This window comes from Lagenorhynchus albirostris, chromosome 11 (genome assembly GCF_949774975.1).
Source record: "Lagenorhynchus albirostris chromosome 11, mLagAlb1.1, whole genome shotgun sequence".
Classification (NCBI taxonomy): domain Eukaryota; kingdom Metazoa; phylum Chordata; class Mammalia; order Artiodactyla; family Delphinidae; genus Lagenorhynchus; species Lagenorhynchus albirostris.
The window spans coordinates 82,439,271-82,457,278 of record NC_083105.1 but is presented as its reverse complement, the minus strand read 5'-3'; the positions used below and the strand labels follow the sequence as shown (position 1 = coordinate 82,457,278).

The 18,008-nt window shown below is 36.5% G+C and overlaps 2 protein-coding genes across 6 annotated transcripts in view; one reads left to right on the top strand and one right to left on the bottom strand.

Annotated features, from left to right (window-relative positions):
- Positions 1–1,279: 1,279 nt before the first annotated feature.
- On the top strand, positions 1,280–4,004 carry LOC132529260 (dystroglycan 1-like). 3 transcript variants are annotated; one of them, XM_060165565.1, is made up of 4 exons: positions 1,280–1,402; positions 2,521–3,314; positions 3,402–3,735; positions 3,852–4,004. In XM_060165565.1, the coding sequence occupies exons 1-3, from the start codon at positions 1,390–1,392 to the stop codon at positions 3,630–3,632; spliced, it is 1,038 nt and encodes a 345-aa protein (XP_060021548.1). In that variant the 5' UTR covers positions 1,280–1,389; the 3' UTR covers positions 3,633–3,735; positions 3,852–4,004. The 3 variants fall into 3 exon arrangements, with proteins under 3 accessions (XP_060021548.1, XP_060021547.1, XP_060021546.1); XM_060165564.1 differs by having other exon boundaries at positions 2,521–3,661; XM_060165563.1 differs by having other exon boundaries at positions 2,521–3,735.
- Positions 4,005–16,331: 12,327 nt separating this feature from the next.
- The window catches only part of INTS13 (integrator complex subunit 13), a 32,928-nt gene continuing 31,251 nt past the window's right edge, over positions 16,332–18,008 (bottom strand). For all 3 annotated transcript variants that reach the window (XM_060165277.1, XM_060165276.1, XM_060165278.1), the window contains 2 exons: positions 17,498–17,633; positions 16,332–16,676 (listed from right to left, as the gene is read on the bottom strand). In XM_060165277.1, coding sequence (XP_060021260.1) covers positions 16,637–16,676; positions 17,498–17,633 — 176 coding nt within the window. In that variant the 3' untranslated portion in view covers positions 16,332–16,636. The remainder of the gene's footprint in view (positions 16,677–17,497; positions 17,634–18,008) is intronic.

The window sequence follows — 18,008 nt, the reverse complement described above, 5'->3', positions numbered from 1 at the left end:
TACTCATTTACCTGATTTATTGGATTCATCCCTTTCTGAGCTGCCCAAATTTGCAAATGCATTTGAGTTACCTGAAAGCATGGGCTCAAAGACTATAATGCATTTTCTTAGTGACTGGTATTCAGGCATAGAACATTTAGCTTTTAGCAAATTCTCAAGAACTAGCCAAACTTCACCAGGCAACACAATGTTTAACCTGGATCCTACTGGAATGGTGGTAAGTCACCCACATACCACCCAAAACTTATTGACAAGATATGGGACTATTTCTGACATTAACAACATGCAAGGTAAGATTGTGTAGTTGCTTAGTTTTCTATTTGCTATATTTTTCAGTGAATCTTTATACTAACAAGTAGTAACCAAATAATGTTGGTTAAAATATTCAGATTAAAATAGTGTTAAGATTAAAATACAGTGCCTAATGTTAACTGTGATGACTTTATGAGTGCTGGATTTTCTTCTGTCTATATTTTCTGTATTTTCCAATATTTCTACAAGGAGCATAGTGATTTTCAGGAGGAAAAAATTTTAAGAAAATATTATGTAAGAAAAGTCAACAACAAAATGCAGTATCCATTTTATGCCCTCTACACATTAAATATAATTCAGATTTATCAAAGATTCACAAACGTAGAAGGAACTTCAAGCCATCACTTAGACCATACTCTGTCTAGTTACTATTATTCCTTAATTATCTCAGAAAGACACTGATAATCTGTTGCAACCTTATGGTTCATCATAATTAGAAAAAGGCTTGCTAACAAATTCAATCTCTATTGGTAAAATTAAGACCATCTTCTCTCTCACCATATACTCTAAACACAGGCAGTACTGTGATTAAGAATTCAGTATCTATAGTCAGACAAGGGTTCAAAATCTAGCTCTATAACATACTATTTGTGTGACCTTGAGTAGCTACTTAATTTTATTATTTTATTTTCGTCATTTATAAATTGAGGATAATCATTATCCCAATATGTTTGTCATGAAGGTAAAATGAAATATGTACTTAGTGCAGTGCCTGGCATTGGGTAAATGTTCTTTAAATGCAACCTGTTATGTCTGCCCAGCTTCTCTTTTCTGAACTAGGTAACTCATATAGGAGTGATTCTCTTAGAACTTGTTTCATATTGAAGCATACTTGTATGGTAACTTCCATGGAAAATTGCATGGATGATTTTTAATTCTGGGGGATTTCCTATGTTTCAATTAAACATCTAATTTAAATTGAGGCTCACCATTTTATCTGGATTCACTACAGAGTTTCCAGAGACATCATTTAGACAAGGTACAACCAGTTTTTCTCTCACTAAATATGAACTGCTTCACGCAACAAAGATTCTGAAGACATGTGCTCTCCATCCTGAATCTCAGAAACCCGAGGACATGTCACCCCCAGGTAAGCAATTCTATCACCAAGGAGGGAAAGCTGATGGAACTTGAGCCTGTTTGAAACTTATCTCCCTGGTAGTTAGAACATACACCGTTAGTCAATCCCATGAAATATGCAACAGTGCTCAGATCTCCCTTCAAAATAGTCTTTCCTTCATCAAGTAATTGTCCCATCCTGTCTTCTAGATTCACTGCTTTTTCCTAGTATGACACTCTTCTTTCCAACTTAGTGCGACTCACAATATCTAAAGCCACCTGCCTTTGTTATATTGCAGCATATTCCCATTTTTGCGATAGTCACCTACCTCATCATCTCTCTCAGACAACACCAAATCTTTTCTGTGCAGAGCTTGAATTGTTTTCTAGGTGCCTTGGGATTTAAATGTGTTCTTTGAAATTAGAGCACTAGTTCATTACTATGTTTCTGTTCAATTATACAACTGTTACATCCTGAACTTTAAAAAATGTCCCTCTTTAAAAAAAAAAAAAAAAGTCCCTCTTGAGCTTTTTAACATAGACATACAGACACACACACGCACAAACACACACACACAATCAGTTTAGAAATTTGAGCCCACTGCCAAAATATTGTTTTTCTGAAGCTCTCTAACCCGGACTTAGTTACTTGATACTACTAATGAGCTAATCTCAAGATCTTCTTCCATACTATAATTTAAGGCTGAGAGGATTAGGAAATTTGGAAACTAAAAACCTCTGTGAATATGTAGAAGTAGCATCAAAGCTATAATGCAAACTCTACCAGTTGATGATAAGACAGAAGATAAAGAAGGTCAAAGAAGAGGGAGAGGGAAGTGAGAGAAAGAAAACCAAAAGAGAAAGTGCAGACAGAGCTTAAGACGGATGAACCTGACCCTTGAGTAGATGGAGGAAGTGTCCCCAAATCAAAGGCTAAAAACAGAGATGAAAGAAGTCAGTCTCTTTCACTCCTTCCTGGAATTACTTATGTGGTACCCAAATACAGGATGTCTGTGATTTCCCACATTCCTATGCAAATCAGGTCCAAAAATGAATATGGGGGGGAAATAAGTCAACAATCAAGACAACCTTAAACATCTAAATAAGAATGGTTTTTGTTGAAATTTGTTTCTTGTTTGCTCCTTCTAGGTCAACCCAACACATCTCCAACAGTTGTTAATCCAATTCAACTGATAACAGCAACTGTCGGGCACAGACTCCATTTCCCAATCCATCCTGACACATTTTATGATCAGGAAGATGGCAGCTCAACTCATTTGACACTTGCAATAAAATCAGTAGATGAATATCCTTCAGGCTCAGAAAGCTGGCTGCAATTTAATTTGACTCATCAAATACTATATGGTTATCCCCTAGAACTGGATTTTCAGTATTCCCCTCAGGAATTTATTCTTCATGCCACAGATTCTGGGGGCCTGGCTGCTCAGATGCTTTTCACCATTGAACTGAAGCTGCCCAGAAGTACACCCTGCCACACTTACACTCTGCGCACTAAAAACAGTTTCTACTCATTTATCAAGAAGAGAGAGAGGATTAGTTTGTTTTTTGCTAAACTCACTGACTATCTAAACTCCAGTAGCCCTGAACAAATTGTATTAACCACCCTGAGACCAGGGTCTACTATTATATCCTGGTATAACAGAACCTTATGTGAAGTCAACGGCAGTTCTCTGAAAAGGTGTCCTAACAGAAAAATTCAGGAAGTGATGTTTAAACTAAGAAGGCCTGATGGGAATGTCCATCCAGATTTTGCATATGCTATGTCACCGGAATACAAAATTGGCACAATTGAGAACATCACATATGGTGGAATCTGCCTTATTCTAGAGCCAGATAATGGGTCAGTAATTGAAAACAGCATTCTTGCCTCATCTAACATAGAAAATACCCACTGGATTAGAAATCTTATTTTGGCTTTGTTGGTAAGTATGTGTATACTGATTGTGGCAATAGTGGCAAGTGTAGCTTACCATTTCTATAGGAACTATAAGACTTTTCTTATTCCTCAGTCCCTGGTGTTTCAAGGGAGAACCTTAATAAGTAATTCAGACCAAGAAATGTATGTGCTAAGGCCGAGAAAGCCCCCTATCCTGGAGTGTGAAGTTCCACCCTCAGCTGGATTATGGAGAGGGACACCGTTGTCTTCTCAACATCAACCTTACAGAGAAAACGTGACCTCTGCCACAGACACAAGAGTAGTCAATCTTCCAGCCTTCAAAACGTCAACTCCCATTCCATGATGAAATGGATCTCACTAGCCAGAGGAGAAGTGAGTAATACTGTCAGAAATCCAAATGTATCAACAACTGTATGAGAAACAGGGATAACTGATCTAGAAAGCAGGTAAAATAAACAATTGCTGAGTCAAATTGTAAAACGATAAGCAATAAATAATTCATCCTCCATGTTAACTGTATTAACATACTACCAATTAATTCTAATCACTTATTTCTCCTTAGAAGCCTGATGGTCAATTATAAGTTTATGTCACCCAGACCACCGCTACCATAAACAAATCATGTAATGAATCATCCATTATGGAAAGAAATTGCATCACTGGCAACAGCATATCCAAATGTGAAAAATGCTGTAAACTGCCGGCCCAAGATACTCATCACAACCTTCAGTATGAAGGCATAAATAATATAACGATAAATAATAAATTCTGCAATAGGTTAAGGTTTGACTGTGTATAGGAAAGAATGATTAAATGTTTACCTCTCCATTGTATTTTTTTTTTGCTGTACGCGGGCCTCTCACTGTTGTGGCCTCTCCCGTTGTGGAGCACAGGCTCCACACGCGCAGGCCCAGCAGCCATGGCTCATGGGCCTAGCCGCTCCACGGCATGTGGGATCTTCCCGGACTGGGGCACGAACCCGTGTCCCCTGCATCGGCAGGTGGACTCTCAACCACTGCGCCACCAGAGAAGCCCTTTAATCCATTTTAAGTTGACTTTTGTATATGGTGTGAGAAAGTAGTCCAGTTTGATTCTTTTGCGTGTAGCTTTCCAGTTTTCCCAAAACCATTTATTGAAGAGGCTGTCTTTTCCCCATTGTATATTCTTGCCCCCTTTGTCATAGATCAATTGCCCATATAAGTGTGAGTTCATTTCTCAGCTCTTTATTCTGTTCCATTGATCTATGTGTCTGTTTTTGTGCCAGTACCATGCTGTTTGATGACTGTAGCTTTGTAGTATAGTTTTATGTCAGGGATGTGATACATCTGTTTTGTTCTTTTTTTCCTTAAGATTGTTTTGGCTATTCAGGATCTGTTGTGTTTCCATACTAATTTTAGAATTATTTGTTCTAGTTTTGTGAATGCCACTGGTATTTTGATAGGGATTGCATTGAATCTGTAGACTGTCCTGGTTAGTATGGTTATTTTAACAATGCTAATTCTTCCCCCAAGACTGAATCAGGAAGAAATAGAAAATATGAATGAACCACTTATCAGGAATGAAGTTGACTCAGTAATTTTAAAACTCCTAACAAACAAAAGCCCTGGACCAGATGGCTTCACAAATTCTACTACACATTTAGAGAAGAGTTAACACCCATCCTTCTCAAACTATTCCCGAAAATTGCAGAAAAAGGAATGCTTCCAAACTCAGTCTACAAGGCCAGCATCACCCTGGTACTAAAACCAGACAAAGATATCACACACACTAAAAGAAAATTATAGGTCATTATCACTGATAAACATAGATGCAAAAATCTTCAACAAAATATTAGCAAACTGAATTCAGCAATATATTAAAAGGATCATACTCCATGATCAACTGGGATTTATCCCAGGGATGCAGGGATGGTTCAATATCCACAAATCAATCAGTGTGATACACCACATTAACAAATTGAAGAATAAAAATCATACGAGCATCTCAATAGATGCAGAAAAAGCTTTTGACAAAATTAAACATCCATTTATGATTTAAAACTCTCCAGGAAGTGGGCATAGAGGGAACCTACCTTAACATAATAAAGGCCGTAGATGACAAACTCACAGTTAACATCACACTCAATAGTGGAAAGCTGAAAGCATTTCCTCTAAGAGCAGGAACAAGACAAGGATGCCCACTCTCACAGAGAAGTCCTAGCCATAGCAATCAGACAACTAAAAGAAATACAAGCATCCAAATTGGAAAGGAAGACATAAAACTGTCACTCTGTGCCTTTGACATGATACTATACATAGAGAATTTTAAAGATTCTAGCAAAAACACTACTAGAACTCATCAATGAATGCAGGATACAAAATTAATATAAAGAAATCTGATGTGTTTCTGTACACTAACAACAAACTATCAGAAAGAGAAATTAAGAACACAATCCCATTTACAATAACAACCAAAAGAATAAAATACCTGAGAATTGGGAGTTCCCTGGTGGTCTAGTGGTTAGGGTTCAGTGATTTCGCTGCTGTGGCCCAGCTTCAATCCCTGGTGGGGGAACTGAGATCCCTTAAGCCACAAGGAGGTACGGCCTAAAAAAAAAAAAAAGCTTGTCAATAAATCTAACTAAGGAGGTAAAAAACCTGTACTCAGAAAACTATAAGACACTGATGAAAGAAATTGAAGATGACACAAATAGACATACTGTGCTCATGGATTGGAAGAATTAATATTGTTAAAATGACTTCTCCATTGTATCCTTACCTTTGACTCACAAACAAGCACCTCATACTGATCTTTTAAAAGACTAACAAAAGGGCTTCCCTGATGGTGCAGTGGTTGAGAGTCTGCCTGCGCAATGCAGGGGACACGGGTTCGTGCCCCGGTCTGGGAAGATCCCACATGCCGCGGAGCTGCTGGGCCCGTAAGCCATGGCCGCTGAGCCTGCGCGTCCGGAGCCTGTGCTCCACAACGGGAGAGGCCACAAGAGTGAGAGGCCTGCGTACCGCAAAAAAAAAAAGACTGACAAAAAATAACCACAAACCTTCCCTCGATTCTATTCTTTTATTGAGCTACCATAACAGGCAAGGGTGCTTTGGTCACTACACTTCTGAAAGAGCTGACTCATATCCTCTACTTCTAACTTCATTCAAGTAACATTTTAATCACTACAATTTAGTTTCTACTCCCGCTGCTCCATGGAAATGGCTTTTTGGAAGTAATCGCCAGCATCTGCAGCATCTTGGTTGGCATATCTGTTGGTTGGCCTTGTTTAAGTCTTCAGGCTTCTGAACACCTCTGCAACTTTTGTGGTGCTTCTTTATTCTGACCTCTCTGACCTTTATTTTTCCTTCTCTTCTACCCCTTAAAACATATTCCCAAGGACTGTCCTTGAACTTGGTATGTACATAAATTTAATGTGATGTCTACTTTTAAATAGGACAATATTTTCTCTCTTCTTTTAATATTCTCATCTAAATAGTTATGACCCCATTCCTTACTAAGAAAGAAATTACAGGGGCATTTTAATTCAAAATGTTTTCTCCTTTGAAGCTTTTCATTTTCAGTTGATTCAGAGCAGTGATGGAATTAAATTTAAAATGTTACAAATAAGACAATCCTAATCAGACATTAAGTTTACACATTTCACTAGGAGGAACTTGTTTCAATATACACAACCTGCTAAATTTAGTTTCTACTGAATATTTAAACAGGATATAAAAACAAATCTATAAATTGAACCATATGAAATGGCCAATATTCAATTTTGTTTTGAATATAAAAATGGTAATTTTGTATGGTTCAATCTAATATGTTCATTTTAATCATGGAAATAGATCTGAATGAAATTAAACCTAATAAGTGTAAATTCAGATCCTGGAGATCTCAAAATTAAGTCTAGTGCTTCAAATCCTTACGATAATATGGAAATTTCTAGATTTGCTCATATGAGCAGCACCTCCATAACAAAGTTAGCATCTGGACACTTTTGTTCTCTACACGTTGTGCAATTGTACTGGTGACTTTAATTGAAATATTCCAGAAATAACAAAGCAAATAACACAGTGCCTCATAAAACAAGTTGGCCAAAATACTGTAGATTGTTTTGCCCTCAATTAAGGGCACCTTAGTACTGTAAAGTCAGGAATACAAGTGCAGTATTCAAGAATTCAAACACTTGGTGACCTTCCTCTAAAACTAAGCTGTGTATTTTTCAGTCTTATTCTTAATACTTACATGATATACCAGTGTCAATCCATATATTAATAAGTCTATGTATTAATGAGGTTTGCACATGTCCACACAGTGATTTTGAACAGTCTCCATATAAACTGGAATTTTTGGAGTAAAATATCACAGTATTTATGACTGTAATAGTTTGTCAAACAAGCCATGCAATTATCAGAGGATTGTGAAAATTTTGCCTTTTACTATGATTACAAAAATAAAAGAGCTTTTAGTCAGTAGAATCTTTCCCCCCAGCTTTATTAAGATAAAACTGACATATAACATAGTGTAATTTTAAGGTGTATACTTGATATACTGCACTTTTATATTGCGAAACGATTACCACCATAGGGTTAGCTGTCACCTCTATCACGTCATGTAATTACCATTTCTTTTTTGTGGTGGGAACATTTAAGATCTACTCTCTTAGAAACTTTCTAATATATAATACAGTAATATTAACCAGAATCACAATGCTGTGCTTAGATCCCCAGAACTGATTTGCCTTATAACTGGATTCTGTATCCTATGACAGACATCTCCCTGTTTCCCCCACCCCCAAGCTCCTGGTAACTACCATTCCACTCTTGCTGAGTTTGATTTGGTAGATTACATATATAAGTGATATCATACAGTAATTGTCTTTCTCTGACTTATTTCACTTAGCATAATACCCTCAAGGTCCATTCATGTTATTGCAAATGGCAGGATTTCCTTCTTTCTTATGGCTGAATAATATTCTATTTTATATATATAATACAATAACAATTTCTTTATCCATTCATTTGTTGAAGGAAACTTAGGTTGTTTCTTGGCAATTATGCATAAAACTGCAATAAACATGGGAGTTTGGGTACATTTTCAATATCCTGTTTCCTTTCCTTTGGATATATACCCAGCGGTGGGATTGCTGAATTATAAGGTTGTTCTATTTTTAATGTTTTGTTATTAATGTAATGTTTTGTTAATTTAATTTTTGTTAATTAAATGTTAATTTAATGTTTTGTTTATTAATGTAAGGTTGTTCTCAATAATGTTGTCCATAGTGGCTGTACAATTTACATTCCCACTAGCAGAGCACAAGGGCTCCCTTTTCTCCACATCTTCATCAGCATTTGTTATCTTTTTGATGATAGCCATCCTAACAGATATGAACTGATGTCTCATTGTGGGTTTGATTTGTATTGCCCTGATGGTTAGTGATGTTGAGCACATTTTCATGAACCTGTTGGCCATTTGTATATCTTCTTTGGAAAAAATGTCTATTCAGTCCCTCTTCTGCTATTGAGCTGTATGAGTTCTTTATATATTTTGGATATTAACCCCTTATCAGATATATAATTTGCAAAATTTTCTCCCATTCCAAAGGTAAGGTTATCTTTTCATTTTGTTGATTGTTTCTTTTGTTGTGCAGAGGCTTTTTAGCTTGATGTAGTCTCACTTATTAATTTTTGCTTTTGGTGTCATATCCAAAAAATCATTGCTAGGAACTTTTCCCCCTATATCTTCTTCTAGGAGTTTTATGGTTTCAGGTCTTGTGTTTAAGTTTTAAATCCATTTCAAGTTAATTTTTATGATAGGGATACAATTTCACATGTGGTTATCCAGTTTTCCCAACACCATTTATTGAAGAGACTATCCTTTCCCCATTGAGTATTCTTGGCTTCCTTTTCAAATATCAGTTGACCATATATGCAAGGGTCTATTTCTGGGCTCTCAATTCTGTTCTATTTGTCTATGTGTCTATTTTTATAACAGCACCATACTGTTTGATTACTGTAGCTTTGTATTTAGTTTAAAATCAGGGAGTGTGATGCCTCCACCTTTGTTCTTTCTCAGGATTACTTTGTGGTTCCATATAAATTTTAGGGCTTTTTTTTTTATTTCTGTAAAAATGCCGTTGGAATTTTGATAGGGATTGCATTGAATCTATAGATGGCTGTTGGTAGTATGGCTATCTTAACAATATCAGTTCTTCTAGTCCATGAACATGGGGTATCTTTCCATTTGTTTGTGTCTTCTTCAATTTTTTTCATCAGTGTCATAGTTTTCAGTGTGTATAGATCTTTCACCTCCTTGGTCAAATTTACTCTTAAGTACTGATACTTTACTTTTTTAATGCTATGGTAAATGGAATTTCTATTATTTCTTTTTCAGATATTTCATTGTTAGTGTACAGAAATGCAACTGAATTCTATATGTTGTTGTATCCTACAACTTTATTGAATTTTTGATTAGTTCTATCAGTTTTTCTTGTGGCATCTTTAGGATTTTTCTATATGTAAGATTATGTAATCTGCAAAGTCAATTATACCTCTTGCTTTCCAATTTGCATGGCTTTTCTTTCTTTTTCTTGCCTGATTACTCTGACGAGGACTTCTAGTACTGTACTGAATAAGAGTGGTAAGAGTGGGCACCCTTGTCTTGTTCCTGATCTTAGAGGAAAAGTTTTTAACCTGTCATCAATGAGTATGCTGTGAAATGTGAGCATCTTATATACGGCCTTTATTATGTTGAGATGTTACCTCTATACCCAATTAGTTGAGTGTTTTTATCACAAAAGAATGTTGTATTTTATCAAATGTTTTTGTTGCATCTATTGAGGTGATTATATGGTTTTTATCTTCTATTCGACTAATGTGGCACATCACATTTACTGATTTTCATATGTTGAACCATCTTTGCATTGCAGGGATAAGTCCACCTTAATCATTGTACACTTTTTCATTTGCTGTTGAATTTTGTTTACTAACATTTTGTTGAAAAATTTGCATCTATATCCATAAGATCTAGTTTTATTTTCTTGTAGTATTCTTATCTGGATTTGGTATCAGGGTAATGCTGGCCTCATAGAATGCGTTTGAAAGTGTTTCCTCTTCAGTTTTTTGGAAGAGTTTGAGAAGTGTTGGCATTACTTCTTTAAAAGTTTGGTAGAATTCACCAGTGAAACCATCTGGTCCTGGGCTTTTCCTTTTGGGAATTTTTTTTATTATTGATTCAATCTCCTTACTCATGATTGGTCTGCTCAGATCTTCTATTTCTTTATGATTCAGTCTGGGTAGGTTGTATGTTTCTAGGAATTTACTCATTTTTTTCTGGGTTATACAATTTGTTGGCATATAATTGCTCATAGTAGTCTCATCATCTTTTGTATTTCTGTATTGTCAATTATAATGTCTCCTCTTTCATTTATAATTTTGTCTTCTTTCTTCCTTAGTCTAGCTAAAGATGTCAATTTTATCTTTTCAATAAATCCAGCTCTTAGTTTTTATTGACCTCTTCTATTGTTTTTCCAGCCTCTATTTCATTTCCCCATGCTCTGATCTTTGTTGTTTCATTCCTTCTGCTAACTTTGGGCTTAGTTTGTTTCTTCTTTTTCTAGTTTCATGAGGTGTTAAATTAGGTTTACTTCAGATCTTTATTTTTTTCCCTAATGTAGGTGTTTATTGCTACAAACTTCCCTCTTTTGCAGCATACCATATGTTTTGATATGCTGTATTTCCATTTTTGTTTCAAGATATTTTAAAATTTCTCTTTGATTTCTTCTTTGACCCATTGACTGTTCAAGAGTGTTAATTTCCACATTTTTGTGAATTTTTAAGTTTTCCTCTTGTTAGTGACTTCTAGTTTCATACCATTGTGGGCACAAAAGATACTTAGTATGATTTCAACCTTCTTAAATTTGCTAAGACTTGTTTTGTGACCTATATGAACTATCCTGGAGAATACTGTGTGTACTTGAGAAGAATTGAGTATTCTGTTGCTGTTGGATGGAATGTTTTGTATGTCTCCTAGGTTCATTTGGTCTAAGTAATGTTGGTTACAGTCCAATTTTTTTTTTTTGGTTTTATATCTGGATTATTTATCCATTGTTGAAATTAGGGTACTGAAGTCCCTTACTATTATTATATTGTTACAATACGATAATATTTATCCTTTCAGATCAGTTAGCATTTTCTGAATATATTAAGGTGCTCAATTATGGTTGCATATATATGATTCTTGTATCTTCTTAATGAATTGACCCCTTTACCATTATATAATGACCTTCTCTGTCTGTTATCATTTTTGGCTTTAAGTCTATGTTGTCTGATCTAAGTATAGCTATCCTGCTCTCTTTCGGTTTCCACTTGCATGGAATATGTTTTTCCTCTCTTCATTTTGAGCCAATGTGTGTCCTTAAAGCTGAAGTGAGTCTCTTGTAGGCAGCATATAGTTGTATCTTGTTGTTTTTTTTTAAATCCATCCAGCCACTATATGTCTTTTAATTGGAGAATTCAATCTATTTACATTTAGAGTACTTATTGATCGGTAAGGACTTAGTAATGTCATCTTTTTTCCTGGCTGTTTTGTATTTCTTGCGTTCCTTTCTTCTTCTCTTGCTACCTTCCTTTGTGAACTGATGATTTTCTGAAGTGGTATGCTTTGATTCTCTGCTCTTTATGTTTTGTGAATCTACTGTAGATTGTTGCTTTGTGGTTACCATGAGGCTTACATAAAATACCTTATACATATATCAGTCTATTTTACACTGATAATAACTTAACTTCAATCACATACAAAAATTCTACACTTTTACTACCCCCTTCAAGCTTTTGATGTCACAGTTTACCTCTTTTATATTGTATATTCATTAAGAAATTATTGTAGCTATAGTTATTTTTAACACTCTTGTCCTTTAACCTTTACACTAGAGTTAAGTGGTTAATACTCCACAATATTATAGTATCATTCTGAATTTGACCATACACTTACCTTTACCACTACATGTTCATGTTTCTATGTTACTAATTATTGTCCTTTCATTTCAACTCGAAGAATTCTTTCAGCATTTCTCATAAGGCAGGTCTAGCAGTGATAATCCCCTCAGCTTTTGTCTGGGAAGTTCTTTCTCGCTCCTTCATTTCTGAACAGCTTTGCCATATAAAATACTCGTTTGGCAGCTTTTTCCTTTCAGCAATTTGGATATATCATCCCACTCTCTCTTGGCCTATAAGGTCTGAGAAATCCACTGATAATCTTTTGGGGGTTCCCTTATAAGTTACTTTTCCCCCCTTGCTGCTTTTAAGAGTCTCTGTCTTTGATTTTTGACACTTGTATTACAGTGTATTTTGGAAAGGAGCTTTTTAAGTTAATTTTGTTTGATGACATATGAACTACATGTACTTGGATATCCGAATCTCCCTCCAGGTTTGGGAAGTTCTGTCATTATTTCTTTTTTTAAAAAATTTATTTGTTTATTTTTGGCTGTGTTGGGACTTGGTTGCTGCGCGCGGGCCCTCTCCAGCTGCAGCGAGTGGGGGCCACCCCTCGCCGGGGTGTATGGGCCTCTCATCGTGGTGGCCCCTCCCGTTGCGGAGCATGGGCTCCAGAGCGCAGGCTCAGTAGTTGCAGCTCGCGGGCTCCAGAGCGCAGGCTCAGCAGTTGCGGCACACAGGCCCAGCTGCTCCGCGGCATGTGGGATCCTCCCGGACCAGGGATCGAACCTGCGTCCCCCGCACTGGCAGGCGGACTCCCAACCACTGCACCACCAGGGAAGCCCTGTCACTATTTCTTTAAATAAGTTTTCTGCCCCCTTCCTGCTCTCTTCTTCTGGAACTCCAGTAATTCACCAACTGGCTCTTTTGAGGGTAGCCCATAGAACACTTAGGCTTGTTTCATTCCTTTTCATTCTTTTTTCTTTGTACTCCTCTGACTGGATAATTTCAAAGTTATGTCTTCTGTTTCACAGATTCTTTCTTCTGATTGATCCATTCTGTTTTTGCTGCTCTCTAGTACATTTTCCATTTCATTTCATTCATTGTATTCTTTATCTCAGGAATTTGTATGGTTTATGACTTCCTTGGATTAGACTTCTCATTTTGTTCATGTATTTTTGTCCCTGATTTTGTTGAATTGTCTTTGTTTTCTTGTAGCTTATTGTGTTTTCTGGTCAACAGCTATTTTAAATTCTTTATTGAGTAAATTGCAGATCTCCATGTTTTGGGGTTGTCACTGGAAGATTGTGATCCTTTGGTGGTGTCATGTTACCTTGATTTTTCATGTTTCTTGAAGTTTTGTATTGCTTTTTTTGCTTTTGAAGTAGCAGTCACCTCCTCTAGTCTTTACTAACTGCCTGTAGGAGAGAGATACCTTCTGTCGGCCCTGCTAGGTGTTCAGAGGCTATCTCAGACCTTCTGTGAATACACCTGCTCCACGCTCCTTTCTCCCTCTTGTGGAAAAATTCTTAAGCTTATCTGCCTTCTCTGGATTCTACAATACAGCAGGCCAAGTGCTGACAGCATCTCTTTGTTTTCCCAAAGGTGGCTAAAGCTCAAGTTTGTAGTTTCACCCTTGCCTGCAGATTTCAGTCCAGCTTTCTGCATGTGCTCACTAGCTGTCTGTCAAAGCTCACTCTCACTGCTGCCATCAGCAGTGCACAAAGGGAGCCGGCCACAGCGTGGTAGGGGTTTCTGGGTGAGGCATGCAGAGCACTGAGTGTTGTCCATGGGCTACCTGGGCAGACCCAAGGTGAGGTGTTCCCAGCAGCTGGTGGATGGGCTTCTTGATAGAGTCTACAACACAGTAAGATTCGCATCCCTTTAATGCCCTCTGAGAATCCTATCTGCCACTCTCCCAGCATCTTCCCATCCCCTCCCACCAACCCCCTTGTCTTGTAGCTCACAGTTCAGTACTCTGGATGGGGCAACAAAGAAATGAGCCCCCTTGGCAACGTTCCACACAGCTGGGGAAGTTGGGTGCTCGCTCACACACTCTCACTTTCCCCCACAGGAGAAATCATGGGCTGAGCTCTCTTTTGGCCCTAAGCTGTGTCATCACCTTGGAGGAAGGGTAATGTGGGTAAAGTCAAGGTATTTCTCTTATCTACTCCAGTGCTTCCAGATGCATATTTTTTTTTACTCCAATGGTGTACTGAAACCTCTCACCTAGAAACCTGGAGTTCCACAAGGCTCTCATGTCCATGGATGAGTGCCTAAGACAGTGTTTTCCAGGGGTTCCCAGACTGTGGCTGAGAGGGTATGGAGCCTCTTCATGGGCTACTGCAGGGTCCACAGCTGAGACCAAGGTTTGTCTGCCTATTTATCCAACACACAGGTGGGTGACACCCTTCCCAGGTCACTTGGCATTGGATGCTGGATGCCCCAGCTCCCTCAAAGGCACTTTTGTCCATGGATGGATGTCAAGTTTTTGCTGTTGTTGGGGAGCAAGGGGACAAAAATGAGGGACATCTTTTGCTACCATGATACTGATATCAGAATTTTATAACTGAAAGGGCACTTGTTCTCTCTAGAGTAACTTTCATTCCCACAATCATTAAGTCTGGAAGGGTAATAATTTTTTTTTAATTTAAATTTTGTCCACTTATCTTGACTAGTAAATCCTCAATATGGATCCTGTTTTAGAAGAGCCAACAACTACCAGTCATTTTTCTATTTCTGTCCTAAAACAGTCACTTCCACCAAAAGGCTGTAAAATGTATCTCAAGATAAGACCAAGAATATATAGCTTGATGCTCTGTGGGAGGTGGAGGAGGAGCTCAATTTTAGGTACTCAAAAGGCATCTAGTTAAGCACATAGAATGAGTCTGCTGGACAATCTTAACCACCAACAATATATGGAATAATATAGAAAATTACTTGTACAGTAGTTCAAAATGTAGCCACAGAAACATTCTACCAGTTGGTAGAACACAATAATAGCAGTATATATGCAAAGATAATACTTAAAAATGGAGACTGAAATGTAGATAAGACTGTCAACAAGCATGGCCTTAGCACAAGGGAAAGGAGAAAGCACAAACTGAGAGTAAAAAAATGGTCTTTGAAATGGTTTATAAAGAAAAGATTTTTGAATCAAGAACTACAGCGAGGACTCCTACTTGGTACAAGCTGAATGGGTATCAAGGATAAGACACAAAAGGTCAGAACTCAACCACAGGTAAATATGATCCAATAATTGAGTACTGGGTTACAGCTCCTGAAATCTTGCAAGTCTAGGCGCTAATAAGGCCTGGTCATGCTTTTGAGTGGTGTATATCTAAACACAGTGGTAAGGAATAAAAATGGCTCTAGCTTAGGGGAGAGGGCAGATGCAAGGGCTAAGAATGATACAGGAGTTGATAAAGGAGAACAATGTATATTTCACTGGATTGAAAGCCTGCTGAACCCTTATTTAACCACCAGTTATTTTTTTTTTAATAAAAAATACTGAATCTCTATATTTAAAAAAAGAGCTTTTCCCCTTCTCTAATAGATACTCAAGGAAAAATGACAAGCCTAGAATTAGCATTTAACATTGAAATAACATGTTTCTTACAACATGTTATGAGCTTCCAGAAGCAGCACAGGAAGAAGACTCACCAAATATACACCATATAACCATGACATTTCTGAGAGATGAGGAGACCAAGATTCTTTTCTGGGATTAAAACAAGTAACACAGTAACTTTTCTTTCTTCCAAGTCTGCGAAGCAATCTCCTTCATGCTTCTCTTGCAACATGAAAAGTTAATGAACAATAAGTTTTTAGCATAAAAAGTATATATAACATCATCCAATATGGGTAAACATAAATTTACCCCAACTACCTGAAAACTCTGCTTTTAAGTAGGCAACACACACACAAAACAACTTAGATTAAAATACAAAATAAATAAACAGAAAAACATTATTTCTTGGAAAAGCACTGCATATGCTGCAGGTTCATAGGCAATATTTTATATTAAACATAAATCTCACCCAAATTCTGTTAAAATTTCTTAAAATTGTCAGCCATTATATGAATAGTATATTTTTCCTAAAGGAATACTCCGATATTTTGCATTTCAGATATTTTAAGAGTTTTATTTGGCAAAGAGAAGCCTAAGAATTTTTTAAAAAACATTTCCAGAGGGAACACCCTTTACCATAAAATAAATTTGTTTAATTTGGGAGGACAAATGTATATTTCTGACATATGTGCTAATTTTACAATTAATACAAAAAAGATAAAGTTAGTTGAAATATTTTAAAAATGTAAAAACCAGTCCAGGCAACATAACTATACAATCTTGCTGTAAAAGTTCTTATATCAAATTCCATCCAAAATATTTATGCAATATACTAAATTCAGTTGCTCAAGCCACTCTTCACTGACGGCTGGCTTTTCCATTTTCTGTTGTCTCCATTCTGAAAAACAGGAGGAAAAAATGAGTTGGTAAAATTAACGACCAATACTTTTTCTCCTTATCTAACTATTAAATGAAATTAAAATTTAATATAGTCATAGAAGAGAAGAATGTAAGCACTTTAGAAAATGACTAAAATTAGGGTTCCCCCTGGTTAGTTTAACTTCCTCATTTTGCAAATGAGTGAAAATTGAGGCAGGCCCAGAGGGATTACATGACTTCCCCAAGCTTTCATTTCAAAGGCCACTGTTTTTTTTCCACTATACTGCTCCAAGCAAAACTAAGGGAAAAAATCTCTTCCATTTTGACAAGGATTTATTTCCTCTTCCACTAAAGAAATTCCTTTATCAATACATTTTTAAGAGAATTTCTTCCAAAAAAGATTAAAATAACCATTTAAATTATTTTAGATTTATTCTAATAAATCTTCAATTATTTTTAGATTTTAGATTTATTCAATTAAAATCAATATTCCTAATACTATATTACTTACTAGGAAAATATTTTCTCCCTGTTATTTTATACAAGAGTCAGTGTTGCATACTATGTTTTCTCTACAATTTTTCCCTCTATGATGTTTAATGAACATTCATGGTTACAATCAATAATATCAGGTCTTTTACAAGTACCAAGAATCAAAGAAGGTAATTTTTTTTCTCTTCATAAGTAACATGTATGAGTCCATAATATTATAAGTAATAAGATAAAAGTTATTATAAGTAATAAAAAAATTGCTGACCACAACAAACAAGCAGCATTTATTTTTCTAAACTTACTATAAGGCAATTAACAAAACTAATTTCTACAATAATGAATACAAACCCATTTTCCTCTTTAAGATGTTGATATAACTCAGCTCTGTTATTAACAGAGTTCAAACGTCCAGCAAACTCCTGATGTTTTCTGGAATTGGCAGTATTGATTCTATTACTCCATAAGGATAATAAGGACACTGGCCCTGGTGTAATATTTGAAAGAGAACAAAGGTAGAATAATTCATTACTTTAAAATTTACAAACTTAACAAATTTACCCCTTAGTCTGTTGTTCACTTTATATAATTTAAGCAATATCATCTTCCCTTTTTTCTAAAATTTGTATGTGTTTAGGGGTCCCCAAGACTACCTACTAGAGGTTCAGTGATTTGCTGGAAGGACTCAAATGACTAAACATAAAGTTACAGTCACAGCTAGGAATCATTACAACAGCATAGTAAGGACACACAAGCCAAACCAGTGTGGGGAAAAGGCACAGTAGTCAAAAGACTAGAGGAATCCATTTGCAGGTTTTCCATGCTCTCTCCCTCCCATGAGGGTTCACACAAGAGTGCATAC